This window comes from Camponotus floridanus, unplaced genomic scaffold (genome assembly GCF_003227725.1).
Source record: "Camponotus floridanus strain SB8 unplaced genomic scaffold, Cflo_v7.5 scaffold17, whole genome shotgun sequence".
In the NCBI taxonomy this organism is placed as follows: Eukaryota; Metazoa; Arthropoda; class Insecta; order Hymenoptera; family Formicidae; genus Camponotus; species Camponotus floridanus.
This window is the reverse complement of record NW_020229292.1, coordinates 2099917-2123837: the sequence shown is the minus strand read 5'-3', so window position 1 is coordinate 2123837 and position 23921 is coordinate 2099917. Positions and strand designations below refer to the sequence as shown.

At 31.1% G+C, this 23921-nt stretch overlaps 2 protein-coding genes across 2 annotated transcripts; both read left to right on the top strand.

Moving 5' to 3' along the window:
- Positions 1 to 3877, top strand: LOC105257837. Its single transcript, XM_011268720.3, has 3 exons — positions 1 to 447; positions 2006 to 2113; positions 3260 to 3877. The coding sequence occupies exons 2-3, from the start codon at positions 2051 to 2053 to the stop codon at positions 3674 to 3676; spliced, it is 480 nt and encodes a 159-aa protein (XP_011267022.1). The 5' UTR covers positions 1 to 447; positions 2006 to 2050; the 3' UTR covers positions 3677 to 3877.
- Positions 3878 to 8076: 4199 nt separating this feature from the next.
- On the top strand, positions 8077 to 18532 carry LOC105257836 (G-protein coupled receptor 52). Its single transcript, XM_011268719.3, has 5 exons — positions 8077 to 8432; positions 14296 to 14665; positions 15347 to 15566; positions 15950 to 16379; positions 17803 to 18532. The coding sequence occupies exons 2-5, from the start codon at positions 14554 to 14556 to the stop codon at positions 17980 to 17982; spliced, it is 942 nt and encodes a 313-aa protein (XP_011267021.2). The 5' UTR covers positions 8077 to 8432; positions 14296 to 14553; the 3' UTR covers positions 17983 to 18532.
- Positions 18533 to 23921: the final 5389 nt, after the last annotated feature.

The following is a 23921-nucleotide window of genomic DNA, read 5'->3' as shown; positions in this document are numbered from 1 at the left end:
CAGACAATTAACCAAGAACGGCACCATCCTTTGTCTAAATTCTCGCGCTCTCCTTCTTCGTTTTATATGCTATTTTACAACTTTTTATATCCCTTTCTCGTATTTTTGATAGAATTTTTTCACATGATCAAAACCATCGAGTTTGTCGCAGTTTCAGCCTCCCGGAGATTGGCGAGAAGCCGAAAACTGATTAATATAAGAGGTCATCGCGTGATCGGAAAAAAAGTCTCCATCGTTAAAAATCATCAATGTCAGTCATAGCTTCCTGGTTAGATTTATTTACCTCACTCAGGTATCTTCATTCTGACAGCAACAATTTCTGCCGAATTATTTAACACCGTCACGAATCGACAAACAAATTTGAGCGTCACTGCGTCAGCAGTGAGAATTTTCTGGGAATATTGGAAGGACATTTTAATTGGAATAGTTGATGTAACTGAAAACGAGGTATATATAAGTTATATATCAATAATACATCGTTAATATAATTCTACAATATTATAATATAATTAAAATATAAATTAATAACTTTTCTAAACATTAATTTTTCAGATAAAATATATTTAAATATATTTAAAATTAACTTTAATTAAAAATATTTTGTTTTATCTATTTGATCTTTATTTAAATTAATTTCCAGAGTATATATGTGTTACTATTATCTTGTATTATGTGTGAAATATATCAAAAATATTGTGGAAAGAAGGATGCTTGGCTAAGGCTTTTTCTCCTTTATTTATTAATCTTTTAATTATTACATATATATATATATATATATATATATATATATAATTTAGAATATAGATTTATATTCTTTGAATAATAAATGATTAAGAATTATGAAGCTTTGAGATATAAAATGTATAAATGGCTGTGTATTAATATATAAATAACAAAATTTTATTTTTAATTAATTTTAAATAAACTCAATAAAATTTTAACTGACAGTTAATTATAAATTAAATATTTAAAAATAAATTTTTATGAGAGAAAGAGAAGATTTGGATAAATTAAATTTAAAGTAGAATTTGTTTAAATTTAAATTTATATATAATTTCAATTAAATTAAACGACAGATTATACTAGAAATATTTAAAAATAGCCACATTTTTATTGTTATATGCGCGATGTAAATCGTAACATGTATACATATGTGTCTTTCCGCTTCAATAAGCGTTTCTTGGAAGTAGCTCATCGTATAAACCATCTCCATATATTCTAACGAATAATTCCAGAAACGTCGATTTGCATGTGAAATACAGTCTTTTCCATCTATTTCGCGGAAACGTAGAATATCCCGTTTGCCTTGACATCGTATAACGGGGTGTCTAAAATGTATCTCTACGATATCACACTTGACCTCCCTTATACTTTTCCAGCGATTTTGCTGATTCATCGAATATGCTTTACAAATATTATCGATGTATCTTGGACACCGTGTAGTTTAAACATACATGACATTATGCGTTTCAATAAACACATCTATTTGCTCTCGAACAATTTTTTCCATGTTATTCCGCTCCAGAATTGAAACATGAAATGTTGGTTCTATCGTCGAGAAAATATTCTGCAGTTGTGTTTCATATTTTCGTCGATAAGAATTGAATCCTTACTTTTGTAGCTACTTAAGCCGCTGCAGTCGGCAACATAACTATGTTGAATTATAGATTTATATCGATTTATGTATTACTAGCTTAATGTTGCTTTATGTCTCGCTCTCTCTTTCTCTCTTCTTGAAATAGATACATATTTGCCGATATTTACAATTCCTTAATTCTATTTTAATTTTTTTTTATTAATTTATAATATTTTAGAGAGAAAGAGAGAATTTAATCAAACTTCTTTACTCACCTTGAAACAAAATGACGATATTTAATAATATTTAATAATAATAGCAAATTTTTAATCATTTTATCATAAAAAAATGCAGTTGCATTCTTATAATAATTTATGTTTATAATAATTTAAAATAAAACTTTGAAAAATATTATTTTTGTGATTCTAGATACCACATCGCGGTCTTTTACGAGTCAGTATTCACGGCCATTCTATGTTTCGGATAGTCGACCCATCTCCTAGTTTCAGGCAGAACACCAGCGAGTGGATCTATAAGGTCAGTCCCGACAGTAAAAACGTGCGACCAATGCGAAATTTACCCCGGGAGTTCTCTTGCAAATGGGTCACTTTGGTAGAAAGAAGAGAGAGCGCAAGGTTACGCGCACACACGCGAACGACGGAGATGTCGCAGAGCTATAAAAGTCGAAAATGCTGTCCGACAGCGAACAAGCGAACGTGTTCGAGACGTAGGGGCTCTCTAAGCGAATTACTTGGGATCCACACGTGGATCTCAAGGTGCGCAGCCTTGAAAACCTACGACGACCGTGAAATCGATCGTAGCTGCACGATGCTTTCTCGTGCAATCTTCAAACTAATGTCGGTATAAGAGATCGAATAAATCACCTGTCAATTTCACAAACCGCGACATCAACGATTTGTTACACGATAAATATCCAATTTCTTTTTTTTACTGCATTATTAATATATAGTTTTATGATAGTTTTAATATAGTTTTATGACTACGTTTCCTTAAACTATTTTAATTTTAGTATTTTATTTAGTTTATTTTAATATTTTTATATATTTTATTAAATAATTAGATATTTTTATAAATAATAATATAATTAAATACTTTTTTAAAAATTAAATATTTTGATTTAATTAAATTTAATTAAATTTAAATATTTTTATACATATTTTATTGCGGATATGTAGAATGTTAAATCTTATTTATGTATAAAATTTTATGGTTTGCAGCATAAAAAAATAACGTAAAAATTTATCATTATTAATGAAATTACATAAACACTGATTTGATAAAAAAATAGGATATTAAGAAGTATTAATAAGTATATAGTACTTTTCAATAATAAAATTAATATAAAATTATTAAAAAATAAATTTTGTTAATTTTTTGTCATTTTTATCAAATTATCAATATGTCAAAAATTGTCACATTTTGCTATTCATGCAATTATCTAATTTAACTTTGCAATTTTATTCTGGAAAAATTAATTAATTAATTGTAACTTCAATACAATTAAGTAGCGCAAAATCCTATTCTAAAATAATGCATTGAGACTTTATTTTCTTATTGATTATTAATTTATTTTATTGATTTTTTAAAGAACATTTCATTCTGTAATTTATTTAAGTCTTATAATTATATTAAAATATATCACAACATTTAACTTGTTTCCAGATGTTATTCCTCTGGTCAAGAGAGGGACCAATTCCGAATCCCAGAGCCGGTCCATGGTTCGCCTGGTTCGCGACGGCCGTTCTTTTGTGGCAATTTCGACGTCGCATCACCGGGGCAATTCTGGCGGTTTCGCCGCTAAGGTTATTAAGAAGAAGACGCAACGCCGGTTTGGCGATCAATCAGAAAATAATATTGAAGCAACAAAAACGACACAGCCTGATGCAATTACACAAGCACAAGGCCATTGGTATACGACGAGCGAAACGTCTGTACACCGGCGATGGTCCGCATATGTCCGACATGTCAATGATTCAAGCCGCACCGCAGATCCATTATAGGGTCACTAGAAGCGGTAGGATTTACGGCAAATACCCGAAGACCGCTATACCAAATGGCGGCATTCAAGGAAGCCACTGACGCCGCATTAGGATTATCGAGCTCCCAACCACTGTCCTTGTCCCCTTGTACAAATCTCGTGATCGGTCGTGATCGTCGTTGATGTAATTTCATATCCTCTAAAATAGTCGCGAATATGATATATTTTCATATCTTTCTCTCGTGACATAAATTCCTTTTATAAGAGACGTGCTGTTCTTTTAACTTTTACGGACGATTTCGAAAAAATATGTACCATAGTCGTTTTTCGCTTTTATAATAAAAATTGAATAATCTTGAAAATTTATTTCTCATCTCGATGTTTGGATGGAAGCAGTAATATGTGTCATATTTCAGCAGATTTTCCGCACGAAATGTTACACAGAAATTATATGACGCCGTTTCATGGAAAATTAAATGATATAATTGATTTAATAAATAATTAGTTTCAGGAATTTAATCATTTAATTTATTGTTTGTACAGATTTTTGCATGAAAAATTTTAAATTACGCTAATAGGAATAAAATATTTATATTATAAATACATTGCGCACGTTATATGAGACAAAAGATAGCATTAAAAAATTAAAAAAGAATTAAAAAATCAATAGTTGTTGTCGAACTGATTTTTTTAAATATTAATTGTTACAATCTTCATGCATATTTGAGTACTTCTTTTCTGAGATTTTTCCTAACTTGAAAGCTTAAATATCTTCATAAAGACCCGACTTTATTCTCTTTCTCGTCTTCTTCATATTCTCGAGATATTTTCAAAAGCATTGTTCAGCAAAGGCTTTTCAAAGAGATCATAACATTCAATTTTTTAATTTTGTCTGCATTCACCTTCTCTTTCATAAATACAAATCAAGATCTGCCAAGGCATCAATAATTTTGGAATTTTTAATGATTAAAAATTTAGAAAATTAAGAATAAAGAAAGTAACATATTACGCATATTTACCTAATATTTGTATATTTTACATGTAATATAAATATATATGTAATATAGTTTATATGTATTTCTAGAAATTTATATATTATTTATCTACGTTAGGATTAATTTTAACTTACATATTAATTGGGACATAAATTTAAAAAATCCAATCGTCCTCAAATTTTTTCAAATGAAGAGAAAAATGCCAATTGGAATAACGGAACGTCTAAAACGTCTTTCCCTAAGCTGTCGCGCAAGTAGTGTATCGCGGAAAAGCACTCGTTGGCATAGCCTAAGTAACAATGAAATACTGCACAACTTTCGTATCAGAGATGTGCCAATTTGAGCGGCACAATGCCCGCGGTTTCAGAATGAGCGAATGCATGGAACATGTGCATCGTTGAGCAGAATGGTAGGTAACTGTGCCAAATTTAATCATTCAGTATAGCCGACTATAATATATACACGCATACTCATATATATACTTCGATATACACGTCATTGACATCAGGGTATTCGCTGTACGTTGTTATTTTAAGGATTCAGAAAGATACGATACTTATAACATATCAGTTTTGTTTTTTAAATTTTATAAAATATATTAGAAATATATCGAAATTTATTATTGCCTTTTTTCTTCGATATGATTAATTATTTTCATATACGTTATTCTGCGTTATTTCGATGAGGATTCATCATTGAGCAAATTTTTATTATTATATCATCGAGAAATTAATAATAAATTAATAATATGTGATTTGATCTGCTTGATGTTGCTGAGAGTTTAATATTATTTTAAAGAACAAAGAAAATTATACTTTAGTAAAAAGTTTGCAACAATATATTGAAAGACTCTCATTGTGGAGATTGATACTTTTACAGCTTTTAAAGTCAAGCATGCAGTCAAAACCCGTGTGTGATGATCAAGTTCACTCGTAGCGTGTTGCTTTCACTGATGGGCGATCAAAGCCAGCTCGTGGCGTGTTGCTTTTGCTGTCAATGGAATATAAAACATAAAATTTATTCAAACAATAACACATTAGAAATAATATTAATAAAAAATTAAGATGCCATTTAAATAAAATCGAAATTATAATGATTATATAATTAAAAATAAATTATAATCTATTAAAATTTAAAGACTTATTGGAAAAATAAAAGAAATGTTGCTAAGAACGTAAAAAAAGAATGTGATTTAAGTAACTAATTTTGTAATTTAAGACTTCATTTTCGATATTCGATAAAAGAAAAATTTTCATTATATATTCGAGTTTAATTAAGAACTCGAAACGCATATCGAAGTACTCTGTAAAAAATACTTTACGATCGAATGAATTAACAATTCAAATTCAAGTGGCAAAAAGAAATGAATAAGCTAAAATTATCACAAAACCGCATTAATATGCGAAAATCCTGCTTTTCTTATCTCTGACGTTCTAAATAACTATTACGTGGCACCGTAAATAACTTTAATAAAATTTTGATGAACTGTCTAAGGACCTAATTTAAATTTCTAACTGATGTAATTAACAGCGGACGTAACGTTATCTCGTGAGAATCACCGTCGATTTTCTGACTTTAATCAAAAGGGAGCGAATAAATTACGGGGACGGCTCCATCAATGCCGTTTAAAGATAAATTGATGAACGCACAAACTCTCTCTCTCTCTTTTTCTCTGATTCAATTTTAATAAATGAGTATTTGTGGTTTTACTAACATTTCGTATTCAACAAAATAATAATTTTTCAATCAAAAATTAAACAATTTTCTTCAAAAATACACCGAAAAAATTGTATTCTTAACTTAAGAATATGCCACTTATCTTTAGAATATATATCACTAAAATAAGCACCAAAAGGATCCTCTTAAGAAGAAAATCTTTTAAAGAAATATTCTTAATACATAAAGAAAAATATTTCTTTGGATTTAATAAATTTTGTTGAAGTCAAATAAATTTAATTATTGGTCTAAAGTTTTTTTTCGTCTAATTTCAAATAATCTGTTTAATATTTTGAATCCAACAAGGAATCCAGATTAAATAAATTATTTTAAATTCAGCTTGAAATTAAACTGATAAACAGTGATATCAAAGAGGATGGTGACTCACAAGCACATAGAGAACCTATATTTGAGCAGCGTCCCCTCTTTCGCATCATTGCTAAGGGGAAAAATATACTTTAGATCTTACGTTAATACAAGTCCTTTATATACATTTCATAATAAATATTGAATACGAGAAAAATTAAGAGTGGTGTCATCGCATAGCCGGAAATGAAGAAATATGTCGCGCATACGAAAATCGAGTTGTAGAAGTCGCAAATTAAGAATATATTCTTATTCATTAAGAATATATTCTTATTCATTAAGAATATATTCTTATTTATTAAGAATATTTATTAAGGGAACTTATAAAGTATACATTTCAAGAATACAATTTTTTCGGTGTAATCTTGTTAAAAAAGTATAAATTATATTATGCCCGAAATATTCTGTTATTTATTTGTATATTACGCAAATCAATATACTTAAAACCATTCTTTCTCTTTAATTTTTACCTCTTTTCCTTATTGTTCTTTATTTTTGTCAAACTCTCTATATAAAATGAAGTTATAATGCATGTAATTAAAAACTTCATGTTAACAAACTTTTAGGATTTGCAATTTAAAGTGGAATTATAGGATTATCTGGAATTTATAGAATTATTGATTATATATTTTTTATCGCATAGCACAGAATAAAATCGTATGATGAAGCTTGACTGCACCAGCAATTTAAATTAATTAATTCTGTGTGACTTAATTACATATCTATATATGTTATTATTTAAATTATGTCGCCATTTCTTCTCTATAATATATAAAAAAAAAAGAATTTGATCATCCACGGCGCAAACTATGACCATATCACTTGCGAATTAAGGAGAACAAAAAAATGATCGACACAATTGCAGCGATTGCTTAAATAAAATACGACAAATTATACATGTGTATGAAATACTTATCGAGGACATATTATACAATTTTTACACCCAAATGAAATTAAAAATTTCAGAGTTCGAGTGACAAGGTCCTCTCATAAGGAAGTTGTCTTAGAGGAGACGCATTCCGCATTATAATAAGAAATATTCGTCGATACTCCGCTTCTCGTCAAGTGCAGCAAAGCAGAAACATCGAAGCGGCGAACTCACAGAATCGAGGATCGATAAACAGTCGTCGTGGGACATTGGAGCGAGGGCAAATTCAAGAACTGTACGACCGAGGACAACAATTTCATCGTTCGCCGATCCTTTCCTCGCACGTTTGACAAGCTCGGAAAAATCTCCGGGTGCCCGTGACAGCGAGAACGCGGAGCAAATTCGTCGACGAGACGTGATTCGTAGACGTGAGTCGCGACAGCAGGGTCGCAGCCTCGAATGCGCCGCGAAAATGCCCGGGTGGGAAAGGGTGGATCGGGGGTGGCGCGCAAGCGTCGTCGGCGTCGTATCGACGCCTCGACGCCCGGGCCGAGGGAGAGAAGCGGACTTTCTCTGCCAGTAGTTGTAGAAGTCCCGGTTGGAGTCGAGCGAGAGTGCGAATATGTGCGCCTGTGCGTAACGGTGTGCTTCTGCATCTCGAGTGGACCTCACGGCAGAGCGGGAGGAATATATAAGGACGTTGAGAGACAGGAATCGGCGATACGAGCAACAACGACGACGAGGACGACGTGGACGAGGACGACGCGCTATCAGCGTCTCGGCTGTCGCTGCCGACTCGGCCGGGTTTCGCGGAGAAAAGCGACGCGAGAGGGTGAACGGGAGCATCAGGAGGCTGCGACAAGAGGCACTAGCGGAGCTGCTGGTGCACGCGACCAGGATGCGACCGAGGAGGTACGTGTGACGTCGGTTGAACGTGGCCGAGGGTGATAGTGGATAGGGGATGCGAACGATGCATACCAAGTACTCGGGATTTCGGATGCTGCGTGGATCGCGATGCCATTCCTTGCCTTGCTCAATGATGTATTAGGATTCTCCCTGGTTTGTCGATATTGTGTCGCTCCAAATTTTGCCTCTCTTCCTCGATATAATGTTGAGTGAATGATCCGAAGGATGTAAAAGGTGCGAAGATGCAAAAAATCTTTTCTTCTTTCTATCTCTGATATCTTCACGCATCAAAACATGTTCTTGCAGTTTTCAGCTGCATCTTCAATTTTTAATTCCCATGCATCGTTTGTTTTGTCATTTCTCTATTTTATTATGCAAATAGCATATCTCATCTTTATTAGTAAATTTAATTCATTAATGATGTCTATAAATAATATTATATCGTTAATCTATAATATAATTATATATATTTTAGATTAATAATTTATATGAAATTTATATTATTTCAAATAAATTCCAATAATGTCAAATGTTTTAAAACAGATTTTTAAACCTATGGCAATTTTTCAAATTCTACTATAAAATTAAATATACGTGAAATATATTGTGTAAAAATTAAATCAACCAACCTCATTAAGAATTTTTATGAATAAATTTACTCTTTTATTATTTTTTTGCTTGTTGCAAAATTGCTACAAAGAGCTGTTATTAATAATAAGTGCATATACGGGGAACAAATAAAATTTCATACCGCGAGCCACAAGCACGCGGCTGGAAATCTGCGATGTGCATTGACTCGCGCGCGCTCGCTACTCGTGGATCACCCTCTTATCGCGACACATGCGCATGACTGGGCAAATATTCGGTTAACTAAACAAAAGAGAGTAACCCCTGCTGTGTCGGATACGAGTTCGGGGTGGTTCGTCATCGTGCATCCCGATAGGAAAGCGCTCTCGCTCCGGCGGTAATTGAAGAACCCCGCCGGGAAAAGCGTCGCTTGATGCTTTCTTTTTGTCAGCCGCAATGATACCACGTCGTTGATTGTCGTCGGATATGAGAATGGATAAAAATAGCGGAGCGTTTCGAACCCATGAGAGAGACCGTGTTTGAATCAACCTTTCCAGTTTTCGTATAATTGTAAGACCACATACTGGAAATTAAATTAGATTAAAGAATTAAATTCAAGATTAGATTACACAGAGTTTTGATTAAGTTAATCAAGTCAGAAATTTTATATAATATTGGTTTATCAAAAAGATATAAATTTTTAACAGAATGATTAGATGAAAAAAGGAGCTTTATTCGAAGATTTCTGAATTGATTAATGTGTTGGGATTTATGATTAACTATCATTGATCATAAATAAAATAATTGGAAAGAATGATCTTTATACCTATTGCATATTGTTTCTTATTATAGTGCATTATTTTATAATGTAATACATTTGCAATCTATTATGTATAACTTATTCTATAGCATCAATATAATTTTCAATATAATTTAATAGGACATAACAACTATGATATAACAATATTGCGACATTTATTGCAATGTTCAAGAAATGAATTTTAAATAATATGATTAAATGTGACATGATATTAGACATGAGAATAAAAAAAATCACACGTTTATGACTCACAATCAGTGGATTTATACGGATATAAAAGAAAACTTAACAAAAGTGAAACTCGGAATTATTTTTAGCCAGAATATTCAATGTTGGGCAGTTCGATAAGAGAATAATAAAGAGATATGTAATGATATATACAACGATTAAGTACGATAAATCTCGTTGATGATTATATCGAACAGCAATATAAATATAAATTATTATCTTCATAAATTATCTTAATATCTCTAGTCAATTAATCAAAGGATCATTAAAAATAATCTAATCGACCAAAGCTAGCTAAAATTTTGTTTATTTATTACAGTAATTTACAAAATTTTGTTTATTTATTACAGTAATAAATAAACAAAATTTTAGCTAGTTTTGGTCGATTACATTATTTCCAATGATCCTTTGATTAATTGACTAGGGATATTAAGATAATTTATGAAGATAATAATTTATATTTATATTGCTGTTCGATATAATCATCAACGAGATTTATCGTACTTAATCGTTGTATATATAATTACATATCTCTTTATTATTCCCTTATCGAACTGCCCAACATTGAATATTCTGGCTAAAAATAATTCCAAGTTTCACTTTTGTTAAGTTTTCTTTTATATCCGTATGAATCCACTGATTATGAGTCATAAACGTGTGATTTTTTTATTCTCATGTCTAATATCATGTCACATTTAATCATATTATTTAAAATTCATTTCTTGAACATTGTAATAAATGTCGCAATATTGTTATATCATAGTTGTTATGCCCTATTAAATTATATTGAAAATTATATTGATGCTATAGAATAAGTTATAATAGATATAATAGATTGCAAATGTATTACATTATAGAATAATGCAGTATAATAAGAAACAATATGCAATAGGTATAAAGATCATTCTTTTCAATTATTTTATTTATAATCAATGATAGTTAATCATAAATCCCAACACATTGATCAATTTAGAAATCTCCGAATTTTGGCTAGTTTTGATCTATTATTATCTATTATTTATGATTACAATAACTATAAACGATAATTATTTATTATTAAAAGAAGTTGTAAATATATAACTGATGCAATAAATTAAAATAATCTGTAATTTTTAAACAAATACAATTATATAAATATATGAATGTGAAATGAATTAATATGCTATATTGATTACGATTCAAACATTTTATCTAGCTTTTTTATAACATATATACATATATTGCTTTTTTATACATTTATTACTCAATGTGCATTTATTTTGAAATTAATAAATGTTCAAATAAAATAATTTTTTTAGTGATTTTGATTTGTTCTAATAATATAAATTAATCCTTTAATAATATAAATTAATAAATTAATAATATAAAAATAAATTATAAATATATATATATATTTTTTTTCTTATTTATTTATAATTTTTGAATTATTAGATTACATTATATAAATTATAGATTTTAATTATTAATTTATTAATTATGTATTAATAATGTATTAATGTATTAATTATTAGAATTTGTTTCGTTCTTTAATCATATTATGAAAATAACTGTAAGCACATTACAGATTAAACAATTATTTCTTACGATAGAAATAGTATTCTAGAATTATTAATAGAGATATAAATATAGAATTATTAACATTAGTGATATTTATGAAGATATTGTTTTATAAAATAATGATATATGTAATAGTTCATATCATAGTTTGACATTTCCATTACAATTTCCTATCTTAAATGAGCAAACCTTATATAAGTTTATCTTCAGTCACGTCACGCAAGAGTAAATATAAAACATAAAACAATTATATAGTAGCTGTTCCAAAATTGGCCCAAATGCTTTTTTTAATTATATAAATTATTTAATTTTAAGTTAAATTTCCCTTGAGAAAAAAAATGAGGAAGTCCATCAATTGCAACTCTCTAATTTTTAATATTACATATTTAAAAGTTCATAATTAAATTTTAAATAAAAATTCTCTATTCAGATAAATTTAATACGAAATTAATTGATGGATATTGTTTTGCTTATATTATGACAAAATATTTATTTTCACAGTCGCAATTTAATTAAGTATATATAATAACATTTTTGTCGAGGGAATATAAATTAAGGGATGATTAAAACATATGTCCATCAGTTTTTGGATTACAAATTATATATAGACTACATGTTTTTATAATTTTTTTCAAAGAGAGCGTTTTATTTAGTAGCTATAAAATAATCTAATTTATTACAATATTTAATGTAATCAAAAAATAACATGTTAATTGATGTATTGATTTTTTTATATTCAAGCATTTTTATTTTGTATTAAGCAACAAAATATTTTTATTGAAATAGATTGGAGATATTTATTTTTGATTTTATTAAATAAATATCGTTCGCATTGGAATGTTGATATATATATATATATATATATATATATAAAGTAAATTATTTGTCAAATCACAAGAAATAAAATTTTTCTGTCGTAAAAAGCTTCGATTTCACGAATAATGCTATCACACTGCAGAAAAAGCACCGAGAATTATTTCGCGTAATGATAATCTTGCTAATCGATTGTATTTGTACCTTGCGTTTTTTACCTACTAAAAAAAGAAGAAAAATGGAAAAATGGGTAGCAGAGTCACGCATTATCGAAGAATGAATAATGGCGGCGAGACGTGAGACCAACAAATGTAGCAACGTAATTGCTTAAGCTACATATAATACACTCGGGGCTTCATTAAGCTGCTTTTCATGTAACAAAGCGTCGCGTGTCACTGCTTACGATGCTTACTTATAATTAAGCAAATATTACAGACGATAATTGCGACATGTATTGATCTTTGAGTTGATTATGTTGCCTTCATATGGGCAAATAATTCCGTATCGATTAGAATTACAGCTGATTTTGAATTGTTGATTGCAAATTTAGAGGCCAATTCGATAACAAAATTCAATAGAATATCCGAGAAAACTTTCAGTTAAAAATTCAAATATTATATTTACCTTGAAGTTCAATGAATCGCATTTTCCATATAAATTAAAGGAGTAATTAATTAAAAATTGTGGGACCAAAAAACTTCATTTTCGGAGATTACACTACAAGTATTTAAATATTAAAAATAGTCGAAGTCACGCGATTAATTATTGCGGGATTATAATTAACGCGGATTAAAAATAATCGCATGCAAATAGTGCGATGCACTCTCAGACAGGGGTATAATGTCAAGGGTTTCGATTGTAATGTTATTTATACCAACTGTCTACTCCTCCACTTTGCGTCGTCGATGATGACACGTCACACCGTCGCGCAGAAAATGCGGAAGCTCTACTTTAATTCGGGAAACGCGACAGACTGCACGATGCTACAATACACCCCTCCATTCAGGATCGACTCAGCTAAATTATGAATGGCGGTCGATACCTGGGGAGAGAAAGGCGTCGTGCGGGTCGTTCGCGGGATGCTTCCACAAGGGAAAAGTTACGTGGCTTTTGCGGAAAAATAAAAAGGAAGAAAAATACACGGTGGCGTATATTATCGACACGATCCAGAAACACTTACTCGATACCCTTGTTCCACGTTATCCGACCGATCTACCCTTCGGAATGCAATTCTCCTACGTTACCCTTCTCCCTGTGGCCAAGCTGGGCTGACACACTGACCTCAAACCTAAAGATGAATCGTGCGCGTGGCGCGGACTTGATTCGGATATTTTTATCATTCCTCGCATAGCATTTGTGGATTTTTAAATTTAAAAATAAGTCTAAAAGTCATGCTTTCTTTTTAACAATTAGAAAATTGTTTTTATTATTTGAGTATCTTTTGATTTAAATATCAAAATCTTTAATATTATTTAATAATTATGTATAAGATTTATATCGTAAGGGCAAATGTTAATCTAATAAGATTGTTAATAAAAGATTAATTTTTAAACAGCTGTAACCAATAATTAATATAACAAAATAACTTTATAATTAATATTTTTAATCATAAATGCATTTGCAATTTATTGTCTTTCCAATTTTTTATCAATATATTTTTAAATTATTTAATTAATTTACTATAATAATAATAATAACATAAGTGTTTTATTTCTGATCATATTTTTCACACGTTCAAATTACACACATTTAATATATTATTTAAAATTTATTTTTACAAAAAATATAGTTTTTTTCTGATTGATTGAATATAATAAATTTATAAGAAATGCGCATAAGATTGATAGCAGCCGTCTAAGTTAATAATTTTTTTTTAATTTACAGTGACTCATCGATAATATATCAAGATCCGTGAAGACACAGTTTCATATCGAAAACTCTTTCGCCTGAGGACTTGAAATATTTATCTCTAATAATAGAAAAGTAACATAACGAAAAGAAGATACGTAACAAGGAGTCAAGGGTGGATCAGCGCGAGCTTCGAGGAGCGTCCAACATTTGGCAGCAGGAAGATCGCGAAGAGGGTGAAGGGTAAAAGCATCTAAGGGCGGGTGGGGGGATGCAGCTCGAAAGGGTGGCGGCATGGAGGAGCCCTCGTTGGAGGCTCTCATGCAGGCGAGCCTTATCTTCGTGGTCGCCGTCGCCATCATCCTCTCGAATCTGCTCATTATCGCCACCTACCTTAACTTCCGCGGTAAGTCCACAAGAGTGTCTTGCATTCGCAGCTTATTTTATATTTTATTATTTTATTATTTTATTATTTTATTTATTTTACTTTTTTTATTTATTTTATTATTTTATTATTATCATACTTCTATTACGTTGGCTTCAATTGTAAGCAAGTTAACGTTCACTCAAGTGCATCTTCTTGTTTTCCCGTTTAAATAGTAAAATTTTATTATTAATAAAACAAATCATGTAAATACACTGATTAATAATATTTATTTGCGAATATAATCAATTTTGCTGCTGCTCCATCTTCGAATCTTATACTCTCTTGCACAGTTTTTTAATTATTATAATTTATTCATTATTAATATTCTGCTAATAATGAATTTTTAGATACGTGTGTATATATTTTTAAGTCTTCTAAATCTTAGAATTTCATATATTATTTTAATACAAATTTTAAATGTTTAGATCGCTAAATCTTTAAGCCAAATTTTAAATGCTAGGATATGAAAATATATTAATTATGTTGATCGATTATTGATAATGTTAATAATATGATTGATGCCAATAAACGTAAAAATACATATAATATATACATAATTATTATATTATTGTTAGAATTATTGCTCGAATTAATATTGCAAGAATTATTAATGATGAAATATAATACATATATTACACATTAAGAATGCTTTATTTGCAGGTCCCTCCGAGGTGATAAACTACTACTTGCTATCACTCGCCTCGGCAGATCTTTTATGTGGTCTGTTAGTGGTTCCGCTCTCAGTATATCCGGCGCTGGTACGAAGATGGGTTTACGGAGATATCGTTTGCCGACTCGTCGGTTATTTGGAAGTCACACTTTGGGCGGTATCGGTGTACACTTTTATGTGGATCTCCGTAGATCGCTATCTGGCTATCAGGTATTTTGCAATAATTTTATAAAAGATGGATGGCCCATAAATATATAATAACGCACAGATGTAATATTACTATAATGAATTAATTACAAGTCAAGAGCATATCTTCTGCTATTATCTTATTATCTGGCTATCAGGTATTTTGCAATTATTTTATAAAAGATGGATGTCCCATAAATATATAATAACGCACAGATGTAATATTACTATAATGAATTAATTACAAGTCAAGAGCATATCTTTTGCCATTATCTCATAGATCCTCTCAGATTATATTCCTTAACATCTTCGAACTGCAATAATTTTTTTCTGCAGGCTCGAGAGAATCCACACGATTATGATAAAATTTTTAATTATAATAATAATATTTCTTGCGACTTTTGCAGAAAACCGTTGAGATACGAGACCGTACAGACAAAAACCCGATGTCAATGCTGGATGGTCTTCACGTGGATCAGCGTGGCGATGATGTGTTGCCCGCCTTTGCTCGGCTTCAACAAGCCGATCTTCGATCGCGAGGCCTTCATCTGCATGCTCGATTGGGGCAACATGGCCGCGTACACCATCACGCTGTCGATCCTCGTGTTGGGACCGTCGGTCATCACCATCGTCTACACGTACTTCTATATTTTCTCCACGATGAGGCGATTGAAGTCCGGCGTGTTGATCCACGACAAAGAGTACGCTACTGCGCTATCGGAAAATCTAAGCAACCCGAGCCACATTATGTCCTTCGTCCTAGTGATGGCTTTCTGCATGTCATGGGCGCCGTTCGCCGGACTGAGGATATACGCGGTTGTTAACGGGCCGCCTCAGGTAATTAATATCCTCTTACGAGTCATTTAATTGACATTAAAAAGGCATGTGTTGCTATTAAAATTATTACGAGGGATATTTTTGCTTTAATTTGATATTCCTCTACAAATAATTTCAATAAAATAATCCTGAATTTCTACAATATTAATACTTTTAGTACGGTAAGCAATTTAAATTAAATGAAAAAGATAGTCTTTTATAGCGATGAACGCATATTTAATTAACTGAAATCTAAAAACGCAATCATGCACGCCAGAAAAAAATTGTATGTAACATTAAGCAAAAACAAAGATGTTAGTAATCGTTACTGATGTTAAAAAAATTAAATTTGAAAATTACAAAATAAAATAAAGACGCAAACGTTTCGAGAACGTTATTTTATTTTGTAATTTTCAAATTTAATTTTTTTAACATCAGTAACGATTATTAACGTCTTTGTTTTTGCTTAATGTTATATACAATTTTTTCTTGCCTATAATTGTTTTCTTATTTGGTTGGTCCTTAAAATAAGCCTGTGTTTATATTGTTATTTGATTATTATCTTTCGACCACCTTTACTTGTTAGTCTTTTTTATTTTTTAAGAACTATCTTATAACTTGAATTAATCTTCTGATAATTATTTAAAATTAACTGATTTACAGAATTAATATTTAGTAAGAATTTTTAAAAGAATTTCAATGCAAGAAATAATAAAGTTCGCAAATCACTTTTTTCTGTCTAGATGTCGTATTTTCGTTTTACAGCTATAGAAATGACTTTCCTCATCAAAAATACACTCACATTAGAACAACTATAATGGCACTTGCTTGACATTGACATGATCTAAAACTTTAAACTTCGTGAAAAGAGGCATTGGAAATGAGACAATTAAAAATGCAGGTCGACAAGTTTGTAAAGCGGAGTAAGTTAATAAAGAATACGCTCGCTGGTTCATAAGCATGAAAAGTTCACATACAAGGACATATTCTATATATCCACGATTGTTATAAGGAGTTAGACAATATAAGTCAATATATTCCCTAGTACTTATATATGAAATGTCATTTGGTAATAATTATTTAAAGCATAAAAAGTTTTATTTCCTTCGCTCTCGTTTAAATTTGTAAGTAATAGTTTCTCGATTTTCACATTACTGCGAAGAATTCTCCTTTTTATGATATAATAATATAATAATTAATAAGAACTTAAAAATGGTATAACAATTAATAACAACTTAAAAATTATTTTATACTTATTTTATATTATTTTTATAATTATTTAATAATTTACATAATTAATATATTTAATTATATTAAAATGTAAAAGATAGTGAACAAAATCTTTAGGGATCACATAAGAAAAATGTGTGAATTCCGACCACAGTTGATGAACGAAGACTTTATGATTTTAATATCACTAATCTGATCCTGTTATTCACCGTAGGTACCGTTTTTACACTTTGCCGTGGTGTGGTTGGGGGTCACGAACAGCTTTTGGAAAGCGGTCGTCCTTGGTACACTGAGTCCCCAGTTCCGGTTAGCCGTACGAGTGCTCTGTCTCACTGTATGCTGCCGGCACAGGCGACTTCCGCCGGAGCTTCTCGGCCTCGACGACGATGACTAACGCCGCATTTACAACGTCTACGATCAGCAGAGCCTATGTTGCGTTCTGTTCTATCCGCGGCGCGTTCTTAGAGCGTCGCTTTTACTTCTATTCAAGGATCGTCCTCGCATCTTGGCACCACTCGCAAGATGTTCTCTTAAAACTTCGAGCTCCGGCATACGAATCGGTACCGATCGTAGCTTATGAATATCGATACTGACTTCTAACTTAGTTGAAATAATTTAAAGGAAATAAAGAGTGATAAATTATTAAAATAAATATTATGTAGAAGATAGAAAAAGATTCGGAATATACATGAAACCGGTATTATGTATGAAAAAAAGAGAACATTTTTGGAATCTTTAAGTAGATAAACGTACGTGAAAATTCTGTGTCTAAATTTTTATTTAAAATGTGAGAATTCGATATTTTTCCAAAGAAAAAAGTCTCTATTGTTGTATTATCTGCATTCTATTTGTACATTCATGTAGTTATATAAATTTATATACATATATTATTTATTCTTTTTGGAGAGAGAGACAGGAAACTTTTTAGAAATGCAAGATTTTAATTGAAAAATTTATAAAATTCTGAATCTAAATTAAAATTAATTTCAATAAAATTCAATCTAAATTACAAGGAATAATTTTAAAGAGAAACAAAGAGAAAACTTGGAAAATTCTATAATTTAAGTAAATAACTTGATACAATATGCTTATCACAATATTATATAAAAAATATTATTAAAAAAATTATTAAAAAATTATTAAAGTAGTTAAAGAGATTCTCTAATAAAGTTATTAATCAAGTCTATATTATACGCGTAATTTGATAATATAGACAGCTCAAGTATCGCTTAGATTGAATTGTAAAAATAATCAAAATTATACAATCAATATATTTAGCTTGTCTAATTTCCATAATAGAATCAATTTCATAACAGATCAATACATGATGCTGGCCCATTTATATAGGACGACCCGAAATAATGCGAGTGGTGCTTCGAGGTTTGCGAAACACAATACATTGCCGGCGGAATTCGGCGACTCCGCCGACGCGCGTCCATTTCTCTAAAATAATCTCGCTTCGCTCAAACACGCTAGAGTTTGTTAATTAGAGTCCTGTTGGGACGACTTTCTGCGCCGTACGAAAAAAAAAATAAAATAAAAAAAAATAAAATGAAGAACGACGAAAGTCGCTCCGTGGCATTTGAAATTAATTATCACCTAGTCTACGTCGACGTAAGATCACGCTCAATAAATGTCGTAGCGAATTATTATAAAACGAGAGTTACTGACTGTCGTACGAGCAGGCCGCAGATCTGATGAATAAAATTATTCATTAAACGACGCCGGAATATTATATTACGCGGAGAGAAAAATTTAGTCAATTAACGGAGATGCCTCTTTGAATGTGACGCGTCGTCGGCGACGAGTTTTGCGTCGTCGAAATGTCGTCGTGCCCGTCGATAAAGGGTGATTGAGTGCCGAGCGTGCGAACTTTACGCTTCTCTAATGCGCTTCCTAGCCGCCGGCTTTCCCGCTCTTTCTCTTTCTCGTCGAGAAGCTGCGGAAATATCTGCGAAATCAAAGCGCGTCTATGGAATGCCGATTAATTCGCTTATCCCTTTTCTTATCGAAACATTATGATATTATATAATAATTATATAATTATATAAACTATAGTATAATTATTAAAATTATATGCAGGGTGTTTCCAGACTTAACGAATCAGCTATTAGCAGATTCCTGAGATCATTTGAAGACGAAAATATTAATACCAAAATGTTGAGGAAGACTTCATAAAAATGTTTCAACTACTGACTACTGTCGCATCGAAGACACAATCGCGTTCACTGCAGAATCCTATTTTTTATTTCATATTGATCCCTCTATCGATATCGATATTATCCGTGCTGTACGCGGGCCCCTTGATGCGGTTGTCCAGCACAGGAGAACGTAACGCGCCGATTGGTTAGTCTTTAATCTTTTGTAGCGCCGAAACTGTATCTTCCTCAGTATTTTGGTATTAAGATTTTCGTTTCCAAATGATCTCAGGGCTCTACCATTAACGGCTGATCCGTTAAGTCTGGGACACCCCGTATATAGTTTGCACGAGTACTTAAAATTACAAATGTTAACAGCACGCCCGCAGTAAAAGAATTAAATCCGGCAATTTATGCAAATAGAAAGTTGATAAAAATTGCGCGCAAGATTCCCTGTAACTTTATGACTTCTATTATGAATGTGAATCTTAAATAAATCTTTCCGCTTCGTCGAGATTCATTTTTCGTAGAGAGATTTCGATCGCCTAATTATTCATGTAGCGGATCCCGCGACGAAAAAGAGAAAGCGCTTCTCTTCAGGATCAAGCTGGGCTCTCATTAGCTTTTCGAACACACTTACTGGGTTTATAAAACACCCTCACCGCAGAAATCAAAATATCGTTGTAATTCTAATTCTTATTTCAGATCACGTAAGTTTTACGGGCGTCGCCCGCTATAAGCTTTATTATTAATCTTATACAAAGTGCTAGTCGGCTAGTGGCAAACTTTTTGCATGAAAGCGTAAACTATTGCGTCCAATTTTCGCACGTCTACGTAAACCATGACGACTCTAGGCGCAATTTCGAATATAATATTTGAACAGCCTACGTATAATCTACAACTGAAAATTGTTGCTGAAATTGTGTGAAAGCAAAAACTTTATAGGAGATGCTAGATGAGAGGAGCATATATGTTAGAGCTGTTAAAAAATACGATTTTACAAAGTAATCTTATATGAGGAAAAGCGGACTTTTTCATTGCTTAAATTTATGCGCAAGCGATGCGAACGCAAGATGCAGATTTTTATTGATTTAATATTTTATTTCATTTTGAATCCTCTATTTTTAGATTTTTATTATTTTTATTGATTGCAGACTGCAAAAAATTAAGACTCAAAAATTATGAAAACGTATATAAAGATTTTTTTGGATTTGCAGAATTTGTTTGTGTATATTGATGATATGAAAAACGAAGTGCTTGTATAATAAAGAACCCGAATGTATCACAAATCAACATCAAAGAGTGGTTACTAAATAGAAAAAGATGTTTATATACTTATTTGATTTAATCTAATTTTTATAGAGACGAAACAAGTTTAAAAAACTATAAATATATATACTCAAAACAATATATATATATGTATATAAAAATGTGTCTAACATTTTTTTAAGTAAAATATTCATCTATGTTCCGCAAGAAATCAAAGATTTCAACACAAAAAGAATTTAGCGAACGTGAGCAGATTTGTGGCGCCTATTACGAATAGCATAAAATCCTAGAATTAGGCATAGAACTTCCACGTAATGTCGTTGAAATGAGAAGAGAGCAATGTAATATTCGTCAATGTTTCTTCGCTGTGCTCTTGGAATAGCTCGCGTGCATAAGTGGGCGCGCCTTGATGTTTTTGACGAACATTAATTCTGTAAATGGGAATTAATATGCGAGTCGGTGTCTAGAAAATCTTAGCTTCTATTTTTTACTCTAAAACTCTAACACATTTCATTCAAGCATAATACTTTTCTCTAAAAAGAATTGACAAAAGATAAGAACACTTAATCGTCGTCTAATTCGTGGCATTTAAAATATTGGAAAAAATATATAAACATGCTTTCCTATAAACGAAGAAGAGCAGTTCGAAAAAAACATCTACTCATTATTTTAAATATAAAATATGAAATATTCAATTTGAAAAGGTAGAAAAATATATGAAACGATTAATCTTACTGCTAGATATTTTTCCTAGAATTTGTGCAATATTCAATAAATTACAAAAGAATATTGAAATTTAAGTAATGAGGAATTTTAGAAAGAAGGATTTAAATATTTCTTGCATCTTAATCAACAAGCACAAGTTTTGACATTATAACAAATTCCTTTAGAGCATTTGATGCACATAAATCATAGATTTTTTGGCAATTTTGTCTGTTTAATGTAACGAGAAGATATAAAATGAGATTATTTAATATAATGAGAAGATGTAAAAGATATATTTCTCTCTACGTGGTATTATGGTGTCTTATTCGGTTATTTAATATAATGAAAAGACGTAAAAGATGCTCTCTCTTTACGTGGTACTTTATGATGTCTTAACTGTACAACGGAATCAAACAAAACTATCTTCTAGTTCCGAACATTAGCTATATAAGTCGGCTAAAAACCCGGTTAAAAAGTAACGCAAGTTCGACTGCAATTTAAGGATAATTTTAAGGGAAGTTCGGGAGGATCTCACAGATCTTATCAAATGTAACAAATTATCGCATGTTTTTTCGTATATTGTTAAATGAATTATTGTCACACATACATATGTGTATATAATTATTAATCACAGGTAACGAACAAATTCAGTTCCACAATGAAGACACAATATTGCACAGCGGCATTATTTATTGCCTTGAGAACGATACAAATAAAATAAAAATAATTAAAAGAAAGTGAAATTTGTGTTATTATCGCACATGTTTCCGGTCCCAAAAAAAAAATATTTCTGCGGGAAGATTACATGTCTTTGAACTGCGACAATTTTTAGCCGGGCTCAGCTATGACGCATTAACATTTTATTGCGAATATCTCTTTATACGTATAGAATCGCTCGTGATCCGGTTTTTTCGTCCAGATCCGAATAGCTTTACTTCTGTAATTTTACGTCGCCACTGCGTAGTGGTTCGAGATAATCGTTTAACATCGAAGAGGCCCTCTTTCCCCAGATAAAGTGCACATACTTAGCCCTCTTTCATTCTTTTATTCTCGTCTACCCATAATTAACTTTAGAATTGCAGCGAATTTTCACGACTATTAGATTGCAAAAATTCTCGCTTTTTAGATCAGTCTAAAACATATCTCAATGATGTCTCGAATACCGATTAAATTTTCTGCTCAGTGTTTCAAGGGGATGAAGATATTGCTAAGATATTATACAAGATTCTCATCGGTAATTTATATCAAGTAAAAGTATGTGGTTTTTCTTCGTAAAAGATAGCGATGTCAGAGCTTTAACATTGAACCCAGTCATAAGATTTTTGTAAATAAATATTTATTAGGCGAGATATACGCACGCGATTATTTTCAACAGGATATATCGCGAATTATACATACATTTTTTTACAATAAAGCACAGAGATGTACTTTATAAAGATATTTTGTACAACGATTTCTATTTTATGCAAGGCCAATGATTTTAGTATATCTACAATTTAAATAATTTCACAATTCTCGATATAATTAAATTCTAATTATCATACCTTATTCTTCTTTGACTGTTTTTAATTATTATTATTACTTATTAATTATTTTAATAATTATTAATTAATTATTATTGCTGTGCGCGATAAAAAAATAAATCTCGCGCCACTCCGCACTCGCGAATTTGCCAAAGTCGAGCAGTATTAAATTTCTCAGCAATTCTACGACATTCTAAACACGTGAAAGTCGCTCTCAAGAAAAAAGTGATTGATCATGCATATGAAGAAGCAAAAGATCGTAAGATCGAAAGAAAAGGAATCCAATCGTTCAAGTGTACTTGATTATTGCGGCTTATACACTAGAAATGAATTTATCGATAATAAAAAAAAAGCCAAACGACAAGAAAAGTAAAAGAGAATGCGGAAAGCGAACAGAATTGGTCCCTGGCAGTTTCCCGGGCGGCCTCCATTATTAACGATTAATTACATTTTTGTACCTAGATGCTAGTTTTGTACTAGTTTTGTAACGTATCTCACCACGAGCGTGCTGTTATTACATGTTTTAACTGATTGTTCGCAAATGGATCGTTTTGATCGATCGCACATATATGTTTGCGGTCATCCTGACCACAATCGACGATTTTCGCGCAGAATCGAGTTGTATGCTTGGTGTGGTAACTATAACAGTCGCATCACAAAAATACCTGCGCTTATAAACCCTCCGAAAATCGTGGCGT